The sequence below is a fragment of a genome, unplaced genomic scaffold, assembly GCF_019419815.1.
Source record: "Pyrus x bretschneideri cultivar Hongxiangsu unplaced genomic scaffold, Pyrus_bretschneideri_v1 Contig210, whole genome shotgun sequence".
Classification (NCBI taxonomy): domain Eukaryota; kingdom Viridiplantae; phylum Streptophyta; class Magnoliopsida; order Rosales; family Rosaceae; genus Pyrus; species Pyrus x bretschneideri.
In genome coordinates this window covers 27917-45695 of record NW_025999514.1, presented here as the reverse complement: position 1 = coordinate 45695, position 17779 = coordinate 27917, and the positions used below count along the sequence as shown (strand labels likewise).

At 38.7% G+C, this 17779-nt stretch overlaps 1 protein-coding gene across 1 annotated transcript; it reads right to left on the bottom strand.

Annotated features, from left to right (window-relative positions):
* Positions 1-15115: 15115 nt before the first annotated feature.
* On the bottom strand, positions 15116-15493 carry LOC125477492 (uncharacterized mitochondrial protein AtMg00810-like). Its single transcript, XM_048584640.1, has one exon. The coding sequence runs from the start codon at positions 15491-15493 to the stop codon at positions 15116-15118; it is 378 nt and encodes a 125-aa protein (XP_048440597.1).
* Between the last annotated feature and the right edge of the window lie 2286 nt (positions 15494-17779).

Here is a 17779-nt window from a genome sequence, read left to right as displayed (position 1 = left end):
AGGGAATTTACACTCCAAAACCAGATTTGCGTCCCTAAACTCTTCTCTTTGTTAATTACATTCTGCCATGTTTAGTATGTTTAGTTGCTATTTATGTGTTTACTTTTGTTTGGTGTGTTTTAAGCTTGAATCATTGAGGACAATGTTTGATTTAAGTGTGGGGGGGGGGGGGTAACTAAGTATATTTGATGCAAATTCGTGGGATTTTATCACCCATAACTTCAAATGTTGTTCCTTGCTGTTTTAAGGTGTTTTTAAGTTGTTTTAGAGTGTTTTAGTATGTTTTCTTTTTATAACTCCGAAAATCACATAAAAATTTGAAAAACATGTTTTAAAAAGCCTAAAAAGAGTGTTTTGAGTCGTTTTTGTGTGTTTGTGTCTTAGGGTACCTTCCAACACAATGATAAGGATTTGGTTTGTAATTGCATGACGGTTAAAAAGAGTTATTAACATAGAGAAAAGTTTGATTTACTCTTGGTATATGCTTGGCTATGGTTATAATGTATGACTTCACATGCAATCATAAAAGAAAAATTCGTTTTTGTAACATGCTTGAAGGAAGGAACTCAAACAAACGCTACAACCCTGTGAAACTCGAGCCATTACCTTCTTTGGAGAGTTATTTTCTGTGATTCTTTGTTTTCTAAAGTTGTTGCATGATCTCATTATTCCTTGCTTGGTTGCTACTTAGAATGCAATTGTATCATGATAGAACTAAATGCTAGAACTTATATCCGTTTCATTCAAAGCATGACATTGATTTGCATAACATATATCAAGATGAAGTTGTGTAGTGCCACCATAGCCAAATAGCCTTACTTCCCATATTTCGTATATATTAGTTTTAACCCCGTTGAGCCTCGTTTAGCCTAATTTCTTTGCTAACCACATCACCCCTTACCTAGCCTAGAGTAGGACTTTCCTATACCCTTGTTCTTAAAGTATAGTGAGCATGACTTAAATGAATTCCTTTTGAGTTACATTATGCAAGAAAATGAGTGTGGGGGAGTAAAAGTTTGTTCTTACATTTATATGTATGTTTTGAGATTCAAAAGAAAAAGAAGAAGAAAAAAAGAAAAAAAAAAAAAAAAAAAAAGGAGTGAAAATAAGTAAGAATGAACTCACGAGCGTTGATGGTTGAAGAAAGGGTCCCAAAAGTTGAATATGGCCCTAAGTTTTGTGTGATTCCCCCTTGGGTGATCAAAGTTAACTTCTGCGTTCTAAAGGGAATTCTAAGTGCCTAATTCAATACTTTGCTCACTATTGCTTTAAGAACCTTTGTTTTACTTTACCTTTCTTTGTTAAACCATTACCCTTAGCCCCGTTACATCCCTCAACTTCTATCTTGAGTGTTATGTGTTTCAATTTGTGGAGTTTGAACTTGGTATGAGCTTATGGTGTCACTGGTTCTCGCATCTAAGTAGTAGCATTCCATTCATGAGATCATACCTAAACATGCTTATTAACTCCAGAAATTGCTTTCTTTATGATACATATATGTGAGTATTCGTTTTCATGTTTACATCAATCATCTCACATGTAACTAGTTTAGGGTGTGTAGTCAGAAAGTCTGAGTGAAAATTGAGTGCATATCTTGTAAGGAATTGAGCAAATTCTCTAAGGCATGTTACTACATTCAAATCATGGTTTTAAATGCTTAATTGTGAACTAGTATGTGGTGACTATAAGTAAGAATGTACTTAAGTGTAAAGATGGCTAAAATCTATGGAAATAATGATTTTTAACTTGTCATGTGCATTGGAAATCCCTGAGACGATTGTTGGAAGGTTTAGGTTGTGTTTTACTTGTTCAGTGTCATTTTGTTTTTGGTTTCTTTTGTTTTGTTTTGCTCGAGGACTAGCAAAAGCTAAGTGTGGGGGAATTTGATAGGAGCATATTTAGGCGACTTACTTAGCTTGTTTTCATGCATCTATGTTGTTAATTCATAGTTGTTTTAGTAGTTTAAGCCATTTTCGTGTGTTTTTAGGTTCATATGGCTAAGGAAGCAAAAAGATGCATTTTGGAGCATTTTGGAGCAAAATTGGGCTTGGAATGGATAGCATATGCTTGGAGCCAAAGTGTTGGACGAATTTGAAACCCTTGTATGCACTTTGGACATAAAACAAAGGGCCTAGCCCAATCAAACAATCCTTTGAGCCATGCAAAACCTCTAGCCCAATCAACAACCCTTAGCCACATGCATTCACATGCATCACAACCCCAAAACCATCAAGAAACACCATTCACACACACATGCACTTACTCTTTCATCATTGCACCACCATTCACACACACATGCACTTATTCTTTCATCATTACACCACCATTCACACACACATGCACTTACTCTTTCACACACACATGCACTTACTCTTTCATCATTGCACCACCATTCACACACACATGCACTTACTCTTTCATCATTGCACCACCAATTCAACACATGCATTCACACACCAACAACCTAGCTCTTTTTCCATCATTATTTCATCCACATGCACTCTCAATCATAACAACCACATTCACTCTTAAACAATCACCCACATATTCTCCCATTCCCCCTATAAAAACCCATGCATTCATACACAAAAATATCATCTCATTTTTCATACACAACACACAACACAAAATCCTCCATTCTTGCCGTGCATATCCCTTCATTTTCTGCATATTTTCTCTTCATTCCAACCACTCCAACCACTCCTCATCCCCCAAAAACTCACCTTAGACCTTGTGCTACAACAACGAAGAAGAGAAGAGTGCCTAAACGTTCATACAATTCAAGTTTGAGTTGTTGGAATGTTTAGGTGTTTCTTTGATTTCAATGTTTAAATTCAATTTTCTTTGTTTTGTAATGGAAGAGAAGAGTGCCTAAACGTTCATACAATTCAAGTTTGAGTTGTTGGAATGTTTAGGTGTTTCTTTGATTTCAAAGTTATGAGGAACTAAACCCCCCTTTAGCTAGGGGGTGATTTAAAATACATGTTTATGCTTGCAATATGAATTGATTACTTTTGGTTGGAATTTCATAAGTTGTGGATTCAATTTGTTTAACCGTTTGAATGAATATGACGCTAGAATATAAGTGAGTTTCACCTAATAGTTACGAACTTATATTCACAAGTAGTGGAGGTTGCTTATAAACAATCGCGTTAAACGAATTCTTGGCATAAGTTTCATGCGTATTCCATAGTAACGAATGCCTCGTCAATGTTTATGATTTCCGTTGAACTTAATGATCTTTGTTGAATGTCTCTATCATGCGTATTCCATAGTTAGGGACTTTGATTAAGAATAATTTGGTTGTAATGCGTATTCCATTCAATCCAACGAATCTAGGGAAATCTGAAAGTTAATTTAAGCGGACCTAATTAACTTGGAGCATTGAGTTTCATAATTTATCGAAAGACCAACCGAAAATCAATCTTGTATGCAAATGTAACACGTGTGGAGAAGAACCCCTTAGCTATTTCATCATCCATCTTTTCATCACATTCATCTTTACTATCTGTTTTAAATTATAATCTGTCCGTTTAATTTAATCTCGTCCAACCACAATCACCCCCCTTATTTTGTTAAGTCTTAATCATTTGATTTGTCTTATTTTATGTTTTTGAGTATTTGGAGTCTTTTAAACTTGTTTTGAGTCTTTTAGTTTGTCTTAGTGTTTTAAAAGTTAGTTTTATTTATTTGAGTCAAGTATTTAGCATCCCTAGTTAATCCCCGGTTAGAACGATCCCTACTTACATCATTACTACAATTGTCACAAATAGGGTTTAATTTGTGTGCGTATAAATCACGCATCAGAAGTTGGTGCCCAAGCTAGGGCAGCTGAGGATGAAGCACAGGATGATGTCGCTGCTAAGAGCATTACGACTGCTGAAGGTGTAGCGACCGAGTAGTCATAGGATGTCCAAGTTGATGAAGAGTAGTCTTTTAGGTAGCCTTTAGAATTTTCTTTGTTTTCCTTGTGACTTTTTTCTTTGCTTGAACTTCTTTGGCCTTTGCTATTTATTTATCAATTTTGCTAGAAAATTTAATAAACTTGTTTCCTTCGTTTTTCTTCATCTTCTCTTCTTTTGTTTACGCCCAACCTTTAACCTTTAAACCAGCAGTAAGCTGCTGCTTTTCTAGACGTAGAAAGGCCTGCATAGCCTATGCAGTCATAGGTGTTGGTGTAGAACTTTTGCAAAGTTTTCAGCCATAGGGTCGGCAGCCGAACGCCTTACTTATAGAAAAATACGAGTTCGTGTGATCACTTGGCTGTTAACCTTGGCTTTCCTCAATCGTTTGAGTTGTGTGGCTTGCATCACAACATACTAAAGATTTTTGGGTTATGAAATTCTCTAACCTTTCGTATCAAAAGTACACGGTTATATGGAATTTCGTAAGCAAAGGTTTGAGAGAACTCCTTGCTTTTATGTAACCAATTCAGTGGGTTGCATAACAGGTATCATTATAGTTTAGCAATTAGTGTAGATCTAAATGATCATTCTGTGCTTGGCTGAGGTGAAGTTTATCGACTGCGCAACATGTCGACAGTGGATAAAGCATTGTATATGCACGCTAACTTGTTCAACCTTTCACAATAAATGTGCAGTTGTATAAGTTTAGTACGACTTACTGCTCAATGGGCAAGCCGTAGATAATCTTCTGGAAACCGTAGGTTAACAGCTTTAGGGTTCCAGGGCAATCGTCCATAGGGCGTACTGCGTATTGTGCCTTCTCTGTCTCTGAGGCTCGGTTCCCCGTGGATTAGGCCAAAAGACCTAAAATTCTCCAATTAGCTAAGCCTTGAAAAAGACCATTGTGGCTACTTCTAGGAATCCCGGCTCAAGCCATCGTGCACTTAGTTATACTAGGGCAGCCCGACTCATCCACGTTTGGATATTCAGAGTGTATAGTTTAACCTCCCGCATTGGAGACCAAACCTATATGGGTGTCAGGGAATTGGTTTACCCTCTCGCACTGGAGAGCATGGTTGCTCCCTAGGGGGTGCAATTCCTGCATTGAGTCCCTAAGAAGGGTGCGGTCTTTTTTGGAAGTGCAGGAGTGATAAGTTGTTATAAGCATATAATCGAGCCAAGTTGTAAATTACTTCTGAATTCCTCATTGAAAAATGAGTGAAACGAATGAAAACTTAGCTGTAAGGTAAAACTGCATAACAACTGGACAGTCTCTGGCTTGCAAGGTGGTGCCTGTCGAGTTGCTTGAGTCTTTGGGCTTTCATATAGCAGGAGGTCACACATAGTACTTCCTCAGATTTTAAGCATTCCACTGTTTTTTGATCTCATTGTCGTTCATGGTGGTGAGGGTGTAACTACATTTGCCACCTACTTTGCTGATCATTTACGGGCCTTTCCAAATGGGATCCATCTTTTTAGAGCATTCTCTGTGGGTAGTGATGAAAACTTTTCTTAAGATTAGATCTCTAGGCTAGAAGTGCTAGATCTTGGCCCTTTTGTTGTAGTTGGAGAGGAGCTGCTGCTGACAGGTTGCGATGTGGGTGATGACCTTCTTGTGTGTTTCTCCTCTACCAGATCTAAGTTTATGGCCATCTCCTTTCCATTCTGCTTGATGCTTGGCAGTAAAGTGCTAATACTTGGCATCATGACAATGGGAGGAATGATTGCTTCTGAACCAAACACCAAAGAGAAAGGAGTCTCATCAGTTGCTTGCGGTTTGGTTGTACGATATTCCCATAGACATTCGAGGAGTTCACTTGGCCATTTTCCCTTCTTGTCAGAGAGGGATTTCTTGAGGTAGTCGTGAATCATCTTATTGGTGCTTCAGCTTGCTCGTTGCCTTGGGGATACCTTGGTGTGGACATGTGTTGCCTGATGCCATATTTCTGGAAGAACTTCGCCAAATCTTTGCCTAGGAATTATGGGCCGTTGTCTGTGACGATGGATTGAGGGATGCCAAATCTGCAAATGATGTTCCTCTATATGAAGCATTCTATGTCAATTAAGTTATGGCTGTCATAGGCTCTGCTTCCACCCACTTGGTGAAGTTGTCAGTTGCCATGATCATCATCCCTCTGCCCCCAGTAGAGGGCAGCATTGGCCCTACCAAGTCAATTTCCCACTGCATGAACAGCCAAGGACTTGTCTACCGGGGTTCTTTGCTAGTAGGCAGTGCTGGTACCGGTTTGTAATGTTGGCAGCGATACCACTTTTGTACTTGCTCCTTAGCATCTTAATGCATAGTAAGCTAGTAGTAGCATGCGTTAAAAGCCTTCTTTACTGACCTCCAGAGTGATTTCCATAAACTTCTTCGTGGATTATGCTTCAAACCTTTAGGTCGTTGGGAGGTGCTAGGCAGCGGAGATGTGGTCCAATGTAAGACCTTCGAACGAGAATGTTGTTCCATATGTAGTAGTGTGTTGCCTTTGTTTAGAGCTTTCTAGACTCCAATCTTGCCATGGGGAATGTGCCATTGACTAGGTAGTCTATAATGAAATCTTGCCAATTTAGAGTTGCACTAACATGTGACACCTCGGTTGCTAGCTCCGCATCTATGCTTGGCTTGTCTAGATACTCCACCGAAATAAAGTGCTTGAGTTGATGGTCGAGGGTAGAGCCTACGCCGGCTAATGCGTTCATGTGAGTGTTGTCTGCCCGTAAAACTTGAGCAAGGGTGTAAGTCTGAAACGCCTTAAGTTGCTTTCATACCTTCTCTAGGTATTGCGCGATCTTTGGATGTTTTTTCATGTATTCCCTAGTAGTCTGGCTGATTAGTTGGGATTCAGAATGACTTGTAAACTTTTTCACTGCCACATCTTTTTTCATTTGGAGGCCAACTAGTAGGGCTTCGAACTCTACTTCGTTGTTGGATGTTTTGAAGCCTAGAGTGATTGCTTGCTTGAGCATCAAACCGTCTGGGGTGACGAGGACCACACCTGCCACTGAGTCCTTGTAGTTGGATGCGTCATCGACATGCAAATGCCAGAAATCCCTATCGGGTGAACCAAGCATGGTTAGGGGTCATCAGTTGCCTCCGAGATGTTGTTGGGCCACTATGTTGCGTCGCCTAGGCTTGGTGTGAATTCTGCTATATAGTCTGCCAAGGCTTAGGCCTTTATTACCGTATGGGGTCGAAAAAATAATCGGTATTGGCCAAGATCCAACGTCTATTTCATTACTTGTTGAGAAGCATATGGACCACGTAGAATTGATCATAGAGGATAGTGAGTCATGACGACGACTTTGTGAGCTTGAAAATATGGTCTAAGCTTCTATAACAACTAGCACCAAAATTAATTTTTTGATCTTTAGATATCTAGTTTCCATATTGAGAAGAGCTTTAGAAGTGTAGAATACCGGCAGTTAGGCTGTCAACCTTTCTTGTATGAGGGCAGAGCTCACTGCTACCTTTGAGACTGGCAAGTAAATGTATAAGTCTTCTGCTGCTTTCGGCTTGGATAGTAAGGGAGGTGATATGGGATACTTCTTCAGGTCTTTGAAAGCTCTTTTGCACTCATCATCCAATTTGTCTTGTTGTTCACTTTTGATGGCTTTAAAAAAAGGTTTGCATCAATCAGTGGACTGCGTGAAAAAGCGGTTAAGCCTGGCTGCTCGTCTGATCAAGTTGTGGATTTCCTTCAAGTAGTTGGAGATTTCATCTCTAGGATTGCTCGGATCTGCTTAAGATGTGCTTCGATTCCTCATTGGGTTACTAGGTACCCTAAGAATTTGTCTAAAGATACTCCAAATGTTCATTTGGTGAGATTAAGCTTCATCAAGTACTTTTTAAGGATGTCAAAAGTTTCTGCCCAATTGCCAATGTGCTCGAATCGTCGTTTGCCCTTCACCATGATGTTATCAACGTAGACCTCCAGGGTTACTCCAATTTGCTTCTTGAACATCATGTTTACTAGTCATTGGTAAGTGGCTCTCGCGTTCTTAAGGCCAAAAGGTATGACCTTGTAGCAATAGGTGCCTCTCTCGATCACAAACATGGTTTTCTCCTTATCGAAATCGTGCATGGCTATTTGGTTGTAGCCAGAGTATACGTCCAAAAAATTGAGCAGTTGGTTGCCAGAAGTTGCATCTACTAGTAGATCGATTCGGGGAACTGGATAAGGATCATTTGGGTAAGCTTTGTTGAGGTCGGTGTAGTCTACACATACCCTTCATTTGCTCTTCTTTTTCTTCATTATAGCACGATGTTGGCAAGCTATGCTAAGTGTGTTACCTCTTCCATGAATCTGGCCTCCAATAGGTTATCAATCTCTGCTTCGATGATTGTTACTCGTCTGAGTATGAAATGTCTCTTCTTTTGGATCATCGATTTAACAGCAGGGTCAACATGCAGCTTGCGGCAGGCTATCTCAGGGATGATGCCAGGCATGTCGGAAGGTGACCACCCGAAGACGTCACGATTTTCCCAAAGGAAAGCCGTGAGTTCCTCCTTTTCCTTCGAGCTCAGGCGTGAACCAATTCTAGCAGTCTTCTCTGACTACTTGGGATCAGGAATAATGTGTTAGGTATCATTTTCAAGTTTCTATCCCGTCTTGTCTGTTTACACGTTGATTTAGACATCATTTTCTTGATCTGTCTGCTGTAATTGCTATTTGGTAGCTTCGTTGTCCCTTTGGATCTCGATATCCTCTTAGGGGGGTAAAGGTCTTCTTTTTTTTTTACTCATTCAATACTTGCACAGCACATCGTCGAGATGTGGCCATGTCATACTTGATTTCTCCGACTCCTCATCTAGGATGCATAATCGGATCTTTTGATACTTGACAGAGGTTACGTCATCCAGCTTTATCAGCCAAAGTCACCTTAGAATTCCATTGTAGGGAGACAAGTCACTTACTATCATGAACTTTTACTTCGAGACAACTGGCGGTGTTCTCATGTTAAGTGTAATGTTGCCAATACCAGTCGAGGTGTGTCCGTTGAATCCAGTGAGTAATTATGCTCGACGTATAATTATTTTTTCTATGTGCATGTTCTAAATTACTGAGAGTGGAAGTAAGTTGACCGCGCTTTCATTGTTAACCATAATTTTGTCGACTATAGTGTGAACCAATCGGACAACTACCATTAGTGTGTCATCGTGTAGGAAGTCGACACCTTTTGCATCCTACTCGGTGAAGCCAATGATGAGTCCAGGTTGGATGTTCACTGCCTGGACCTGTGAGACTAGCAGAGCCTGCTGGATCTTTCACCTCTTGGAGTTGTTGCTTGGCGGCTCTTCGTTGGTGTCTACATTTCTCCTAGGATGCGAAGTTGACTTGTTTAAGTATCTATTAACCTTGCCTTCTTTCACTAGCTTCTCAAGGTAGTTTTTCCAAGTGTAGCAGTCATCAATTGTGTGACCAGGACCTCGATGGAATGCGCAGTACTTGGTGTGGTCTAACTTGGAAGTATCTCCCTTTGATGTTTTGGCAGCTTAAACCATGGTTCTTTCTTGATGTCGTGGGGAATTTGGTGGATCGGGATCGACAACTTAGAGTAGTTCTTGGGCGTCGAGCCTTCTTTAGTCGTGGGTCGATCTCTATGCTTGGCATCTTGCCTATTTTTATTGTTGTACTGCTTCATATCCTCTTTCTTTTAAGTTACTGCCGATTCTTTTCGAGGCTACTCAGGTGCTTTGTCTGCTCGCCGAGCCTCATCCCAAAGTGCATGCTCCTCTGCTAGGGCGAAAAAGTCTGCCAGAGTTAAATTTTCATTTATGATCAATTCTCCGAACAGTGAGTGATATGATAGGAGTCATTTTTGGAAGGCTGCACTAGCTATTAAGTCATCATATTCGACAATTTTTGCCTTTTTTCTTTGAACCTCTTCACATAGTCACGAAACGACTCCTTTCGGCATTTTTTTTACGTTGAACAAATGGTCGGAATTCTTCTTGATCGAGGGGTAAGATGAATATTCCTTGATGAAAACCAAAGAAAGCTCATTAAAACACCGGATGGATTGTGGCAGTAGGTGGAACTAGTCTTGGGCCTCGCCTTGTAAAGTGGTGGTGAATATCTTGCACCTAAGAGCATCGTTGTTTCGGTAAAAGTCCATTATGCTTCAGTAGTGCTTCAAGTGTCTTTCCAGGTTTCTAGCTCATTTGAATGACGTGAAATGTGGCATGCTGAACTTGCGTAAAGGTTCTACCTAATCGATTTCGTCCGTGAATGATGACCGGCTTATGTTGGTTATATCCCTTTGTAATGCTTCGTGAATGATCCCGTTGCATTGGAAATCGCACAATCGCTCGGTTAAGAACCTCTCTACTTCTTCTTCAATTTGCCTTTATTGGGGGTAGTGGAACTCTTGGTTGCTCTTCTATATGCTCAGCTCATCTATGTCGCAGCTGCGATGCATGTGGTACGTTCCTAGCAGGCGAGCGAATTTCTCGCAGACTGCTGGTTGAACTTGAGCCGGATCGGGTGACTGTTTCTCTCCATTTGTCGTGCTGCCTACTTCGATGCGAGGTGAATGATGTTCCTTACGGGCCTAACTGCGAATGAACACTTTCCTTGAAAGGTTGCTCATGTTAATTATCAGAGTATGGCCCCAACCGTGGATGTATGCACGTCCGTGGGCATAGACAATAATGCATGCTCTTTTGCGTGCTAAGACAAGAGTATATGCTACATTGGGAGCCCAGTCAAGAGTGTACACTGCTAGAACGCTCGGTTTGTGACTGGTCGAGTGGCTACTTTCCGGGATGTTGCTGGAGAGGTTTGTTGTTTGCCTTTATCCTACTTCGGGACACCTCATTTGGGTCACGTGGCATCTCGGTCATATATCTTTCATGTTTTAGAGTATAAACATATAACAACACCATAATCATTTGTGAATTTAGAGTATATGCATTTATTAGCATTATTATTTTAAATCCATATGATAAAATGAAAAAAATAAAACTTTTCATGCCATTGTTTTGGTGCTTGCTTCAATCCATATACGACTTTACTAATCCAAGGAGAATAAACCTTTCTGGTTGTTCCATGTAGACTTCTTCATCCAAATCACCATTTAAAAATGTTGTTTTCATATCCATTTGATGCACATGCAAATTATATAAAGATGCCAATGCAAACAATATTCTAATTGATGTGAGTCTAACTACTGGTGCATATGTATCGAAATAGTCTATTCCCTTTTTCTGCTTAAAACCCTTAGCAACCAGCCTGACTTTAAATGTCTAAATAAACCCGTTTGTATTGTATTTTCTTCTAAACACCCACTCACAACCTATTGCTTTCGATCTTTGGGGCAAGTTTACTAAAACCCATGTCTGATTAGATATTAATGATTCAAATGCATCATCTATAGCCTCTTTCCAAAAGGCTGCATCTCTTGAAGTCATTGCTTCGCTTAGACTTTTAGGATCATCCTCAACATTCAACAATATGGGTATTTTTTTTAAGAACCTTTTTTCTATTTCCTTCGACTAAAAATACAATAGATTGAGATGACATAAAATCAGAGCCTAGAGTCTTTTCTTTTCTTACTCTTTGGCTTTTCCTTAGTTCATTAACAGTTTCAGATTGTTTTCTTGTCTCACCATGAAAATGACTAGTAGCCGGATTAGAGAAGGGTGTTTGATCATTCTCTTTTCCAGACATTGAGTAGTCGTTATAAAATTTATTTTCTATAAATTCGATATCTCTAGACTCAACTATTGTATTTGAGTCTAAATTAAGCAACCTATATGCCTTTGAATTTTCTGCATATCCTACAAATATGCTTTTAATTCCTTTTGGACCCAACTTGGATCTCTTAGGGTCCAGTGCCTTGTAAAAGGCTACACAACTGCATACTCTCAAATATGACAAATTTGGTTTTCTTCCCAAATTTCATATGGTAAACATTTGTCTTTGTAGATGTAATTTTATTGTGTATATGGCATGCAGTAAATAATGCTTCTCCCCATAAATGTTTAGGAGTATTAGCATTAATCATCATAGAATTAATCATTTCAGTAAGTGTCCTATTTTTTCTTTCTATCAAACCAATTTGTTGTGGTGTATAGGGAGCAGTTCTTTGATGTACAACACCATGCTCTTCACAAAAGATATCAAATACATATGAAAAATATTCACCACCTCTATCACTACGAAGGCATTTAATTTTCCTTCCTTTTTGGTTTTCAACTTCAGCTTTATAGCGCTTAAAACACTAAGAAGCTTCATCTTATTAGACAATAAATAAACATAAGTAAACTTAGAATAATCATCTATAAATGTGATAAATATCTTTTTCCACCTCTTGTTAAAACACCATTAAATTCACATATGTTAGAATGTATTAAGTCTAATAAATTTGTATTTCTTTCGGCAGTTGGAAAAGGTTTCTTAGTCATTTTCCCTTGAATACATGTTTCACATTTATATTGTAATCATCATTGCAAGCAATTAAACCAAGTGTGCGCATGTATTTTAAAGATCCAAAATTTACATGTGCTAAACGTAAATGCCATAAATGAGAGGAAGATTCAACAATATAAGCAAAAGAATTCACTTTATTATTAATACTTAGTTTGAACATCCCATTATGAGAATACCCTTTTGCCAACAAACATCCTATTTTTTGACATTATTAACTTGTCGGATTCTAGAACAGTCTTTCTACCGTTCTTATACAGTAAATTTGTAGACACAATTCTTTCTAATTTATGGAACATGTAGTACATTAAGCAATGTCAATTTCTTTCCAGAAGTAAATTGAAGTTCAACCGTTCCTTTTCCTAGAGCTTTGGCGGAATTTGATTCCCCATTAAAACCTCTTGATTGTCCGTTGATGTTTCATGTCTTGAATTGTGCTTTGTCATTACACACATGTATAGTAGCCCCTAAGTTGAGTCACCAATCAGATGATTTTATTGCCGCTGCCATATTTAGTTTCGTAATCATGCCAATATGCATCATGGATAGCATTGCAACGATGTTATGAATTCCAGTATTTTCCACCATATTTGCGCTATTGGTCTTATTGGCATATTCCTCACTCGCTTTTCTGTGGCTACAATCATGAATGTAATGGCCTTTCTTTCCACAAAGGTAGCATACGCCATTTGCATTCTTTTGATTGTTGTTGGGATTGGTCTTATTAAACTTCCCTTTGTCAATTTTGACTTTGAAGTTCTTTTTGTATTTGTTTTCTTCGACAATGTGAACTTTAAAGGAATCTTGATTTGCAAAATTCTTATCACGATTTTGAGTTTCCTCTTCAATTTGAATACCTTTTTGCAAATCCTCCAAACTAAAATCTTCCACCATGTGTAGAAGTTTCTTTCTATAATTATTCCATGTTTGGGGTAATTTTGCCATAATAGGCCCAACTATCATAGGATCCGGAATAACTATTTTAAGTTCACAAAGCTTTGAGACTAAGACCAATAATTCATGAACTTGGTCTAGAATGGGTTTGTTATCAAACATAGTGAACTCATAATATTTGAACATTAAAAATTTATCGACACCTCTTTTCTCTGTTGTGAACTTGTGTTCAAGTGCTTCCCAGATTTCCTTTGGAGATTGAACATGTGTGTACAGGTCATATAAGTGTGTACAGGTCATATAAGCGATCAGATAATGTGCCCAAGATGTGTCCTGTACATACCAATTCATCTTCTTCATGCTTTAGTTGATCAGCAACTATTTTGTCCGTGTCTTTGTCACTTGGTTCACGAATAGGCTCCAATTTTGGGTCCAACACATATATGACATTTACAACAGTAAGCATGAAACACATCTTGTCATTCCATTGGGTGAAGTTTGATCTATCAAATTTGTCTAGCTTGTAGACATCTTGATTGATAATCTTCAAAGTTGTGTATCAGACTTGTTTTATTTAGAATAGCAAGCATGAAGCACATCTTGTCCTTCAATAGGGTGAAGTTTGATGCATTGAATTTGTCTAGCTTGTAGACATCTGGATTGATAATTATCAAGGCCATGTTATCAAACTTGTTCTTCATGACGAAAATAACACTTTAAGATTGTTAGAGTAAATGTAGAAATATAGAGAATAAACTGAAGAATGACTTTGAAGTATGACTTGAATCGTTTCCTTAAAGTGTTATTTGCCCATACTCGAATGAGTTTGCTAAAATGTTCTTGACAAATCACTTCCAAGATACAATAAAGTATGAAATATTCGATTAGCAAAACCAAATTAAATTCCCTTATAAATAACTAGAAAGAAATTGTATGAATGTGTTGGAGAGAGAAGAGAGAGCAAAAAAATTGTGTAGACAACAAATTTTTAAATGAATTTCTCTTCTACCAATTTACCAATACATAGGGGAGATTGCACCCATTAGACACATCCTTTGGTTTGAGTATGCCTTTTCACCATGGGATAGAACTCATTGTAGCAGTATGTCCAATGGACATATCTAATACAAAACACCAATTACCCAGAGATTATATATGTTGTAATATTGAATTTTGAATGTCTATTTTTTTATTATATCAAACAAGGTACAAGGAAAGCTCTTATATATGAGCGGAAGAAAGGGAAGAAACAGAAACGGAAAACAAGGGACAACACTTCCTTGATTTATGCTTTACCAACAACTAAAGGTGAGGACAATCAGCTAACAACTAAAGCAAGGTAGAAATCCCTTGAATTAGTGAGAATGACAACTATGACAGCCATACACAACCATGACAACCATACTTAGTTGTTAGACTGCAGTGTACCATACATACGCCCATGCTTGCCGACTAGGGTTTAGGATTAACTTAGACTAACCCTAGAACTTCTTCCAATACTCCCCCTCAAGCTGGATCAAAGGGATCAATTGATCCGAGCTTGAATAGAAGGTGATGAAAAGTAGTAAATGACAGTTCTTTGGTGAAGATATCTGCAAGTTGATCATGACTGCGAATGAAGTGTGTAGCAATTACCTTGGACTGCACTTGATTTCGAACATAGTGACAGTCAACTTCAATGTGTTTAGTTCGCTCATGGAAGACAGGATTTGATGCGATGTGCATTGCTGCTTGATTGTCACAATGAAGGGACATAGGTTGTGGGTGAGGAAACCCTAGGTCCGAGAGTAGAGTTTTGAGCCAAGTGAGTTCACATGCTGTCGATGCCATAGCACGATATTCCGCTTCTGCACTTGAGCGTGCAACCACACTTTGTTTCTTGCTCTTCTAGGTGACAAAATTACCCCCAACGAATGTGCAAAAACCAGTGATAGACTTGCGATCAAGAGAGTTCCCTGCCCAATCTGCATCTGTATATCCTGAGATCTGTGTATGACCATTATTGCACATGAGGATCCCTCTACCAATGGAACCCTTCAGATAACGAAGCACACGGTGAACAATCTTCATGTGATCTGTGTTTGGAGCATGCATGAACTGACTAACAAGGCTCACAGCATATGCTATATCAGGACGAGTGATAGTTAAGTAAATGAGCTTGCTAACCAATCTCTGATAATACTCTATATTAGGAATAAGATCACCATGAAACTGCAGCTTCAAGTTGCTATTCAAAGGTGTCCGAGCAGGTTTACAATCTGTCATGTTTGCCTCATGAAGAAGATCAATGATGTACTTACGCTGATTTAGAAAACAGCCCTTGTGGGAATGTGCCACCTCGATTCCTAAGAAATACTTTTGAGTGTCGAGATCTTTGATAGCAAATTTGTGATTGAGATATTATTTAAGAGCACTAATCTCAAAAACATTATCACCGGTAACAATTAGGTCATCGACATAAATAAGCACCATAAGTTTACCAGATGTGCCCGATCGCACAAATAGAGAGGAATCAGCATTGCTCCGAGAGAAACCAACTTCCTCTAGGACATGACTGAGCTTGGCATACCATGCTCGGGGACTTTACTTGAGGCCATAAATGGATTTATGAAGTCTGCACACCAAGTCTGGATTGTTTGATTGAGGATGACCCGGAAGGATTTTCATGAAAACTTCTTCTTCTAGTTCCCCATGTAAAAAGGCATTTTTAACATCCATTTGAAAGAGAGGCCAGGTATTGTTAATGGCAACAGATAACAGCACCCTCACTGTATTCTTCTTTGCCACAGGTGCAAAGGTCTCTTTGTAATCCACTGATAGGAGCATATTCATGCGACTTAAATGGCTTGTTCTCGTACATTTACGTTATGTTTCTTTAGTTATTTTAGTTCTTTATGCTTCTTTTGTGTGTTTTCAGGTTCTAAGGGCTTAGGGAGCAAGAAAGTGCATTTTGAGGCCATTTGGAGCATTTTTGGGCATGGATTGGATAGCTTATCCATGGAGCCAAGAGGATGGACGAATTTGAAGGCCTTGTATGCTCTTTGGGGACATCAAACAAAGGGCCTAGCCCAATCAAACACATTATGCCATACAAACCAACCTATTTTAGGCCCATTCTATGTACTTAAACCCTAGCCCTTTAAACTAGTTCATTTATCACTTATCAAACCATTCACTTATCACTCACCACATATCATTCACTTATCACTTAACATATCATTCATTTATTTCACTTCCATACTCCTCTTAATTCCACATGCATTCTCACACATGCACATCATTCACTCACATTTCCACCATTCATTCTTTATTCCACAAACAAGTCACATGCATTCACACATCAACAAAACAACTTCATTGCCGTGGGTTCCCATTTCCTTTCCAAACATCTCACATGCATTTCCACCTTCCTACTTCATCATTACACCACCTTCTCCATCTTTAATCACATGCACCACCAATTCAACACATGCACTTGTTCCTCCATTAAATCAACCACATTCATCACCAAAGAACCCTTGTGCCGTGAGTTCCATTGCATTTCCACCTTACATTTCCACATGCATTCACTTCATCATTACACACCACTCATTCTCTAATTCACATGCCTTCATTCATTCTTTATTCCACTTACACTCATCATCACACACCTTAGCAATCAACACATGCAATCACATGCATCACAACCACAAAGAACCATCCCCAAAACACTTTGCCGTGGGCACCATTCCACATTCCAGCTTTCCACCATGTTTTTCCATCATTTCCTCCACACAAACACATTAAACAAACAGCCATTTACACCTCCATTACTCCTATAAATACCCTTGCATTCATTCATTCAATTCATATCTCATATTTCCATTCACAACACTTCACACAACACAAATACACATCCATTGCCGCAATTCCCCTTCCATTTTCTGTGCAGTTTTTCTCCTTCATTGCAGCCACTATCCAACCACTCCCTACTCCATTCCACATACACCTAAAGCCCTTAAGCTCACCTTAGACCTTGTGCTACAACAACGAGGAAGAAAAGAATGCTTAAACGTTCATACAATTCAAGTTTGAGTTGTTGGAATGTTTAGGTGTTTCTTTGATTTCAAAGTTTAAATTTAATTCTCTTTGTTTTGTACGTATGAGAAGGGAAGAGAAGAGTGCCTAAACGTTCATACAATTCACGTTTGAGTTGTTGGAATGTTTAGGTGTTTCTTTGATTTCAAAGTTATGAGGAACTAAACCCCCTTTAGCTAGGGGGTGATTCGAAACTATGTTTATATTTGCAATTTGAATTGATTACGTTTGGTTGGAATTTCATAAGTTGTGGATTCAATTCGTTTAACTGTTTGATGGATAACTTATTTATGTATGTTCATTGAGATTGCAAGCTTAATTTTCATGCATAAATATGACGCTAGAATATAAGTGAATTTCACCTAATCGCTATGAACTTATATTCACAAGTAGTGGACGTTGCTTATAAACAATCGCGTTAAACGAATTCTTGGCATAAGTTTCATGCGTATTCCATGGTAACGAATGCCTCGT

Coding starts and splice junctions, on each gene's coding strand:
- LOC125477492 (XM_048584640.1), bottom strand. CDS start 15,493: ATGACAGATTGTAAACCTGCTCGGACACCTTTGAATAGCAACTTGAAG.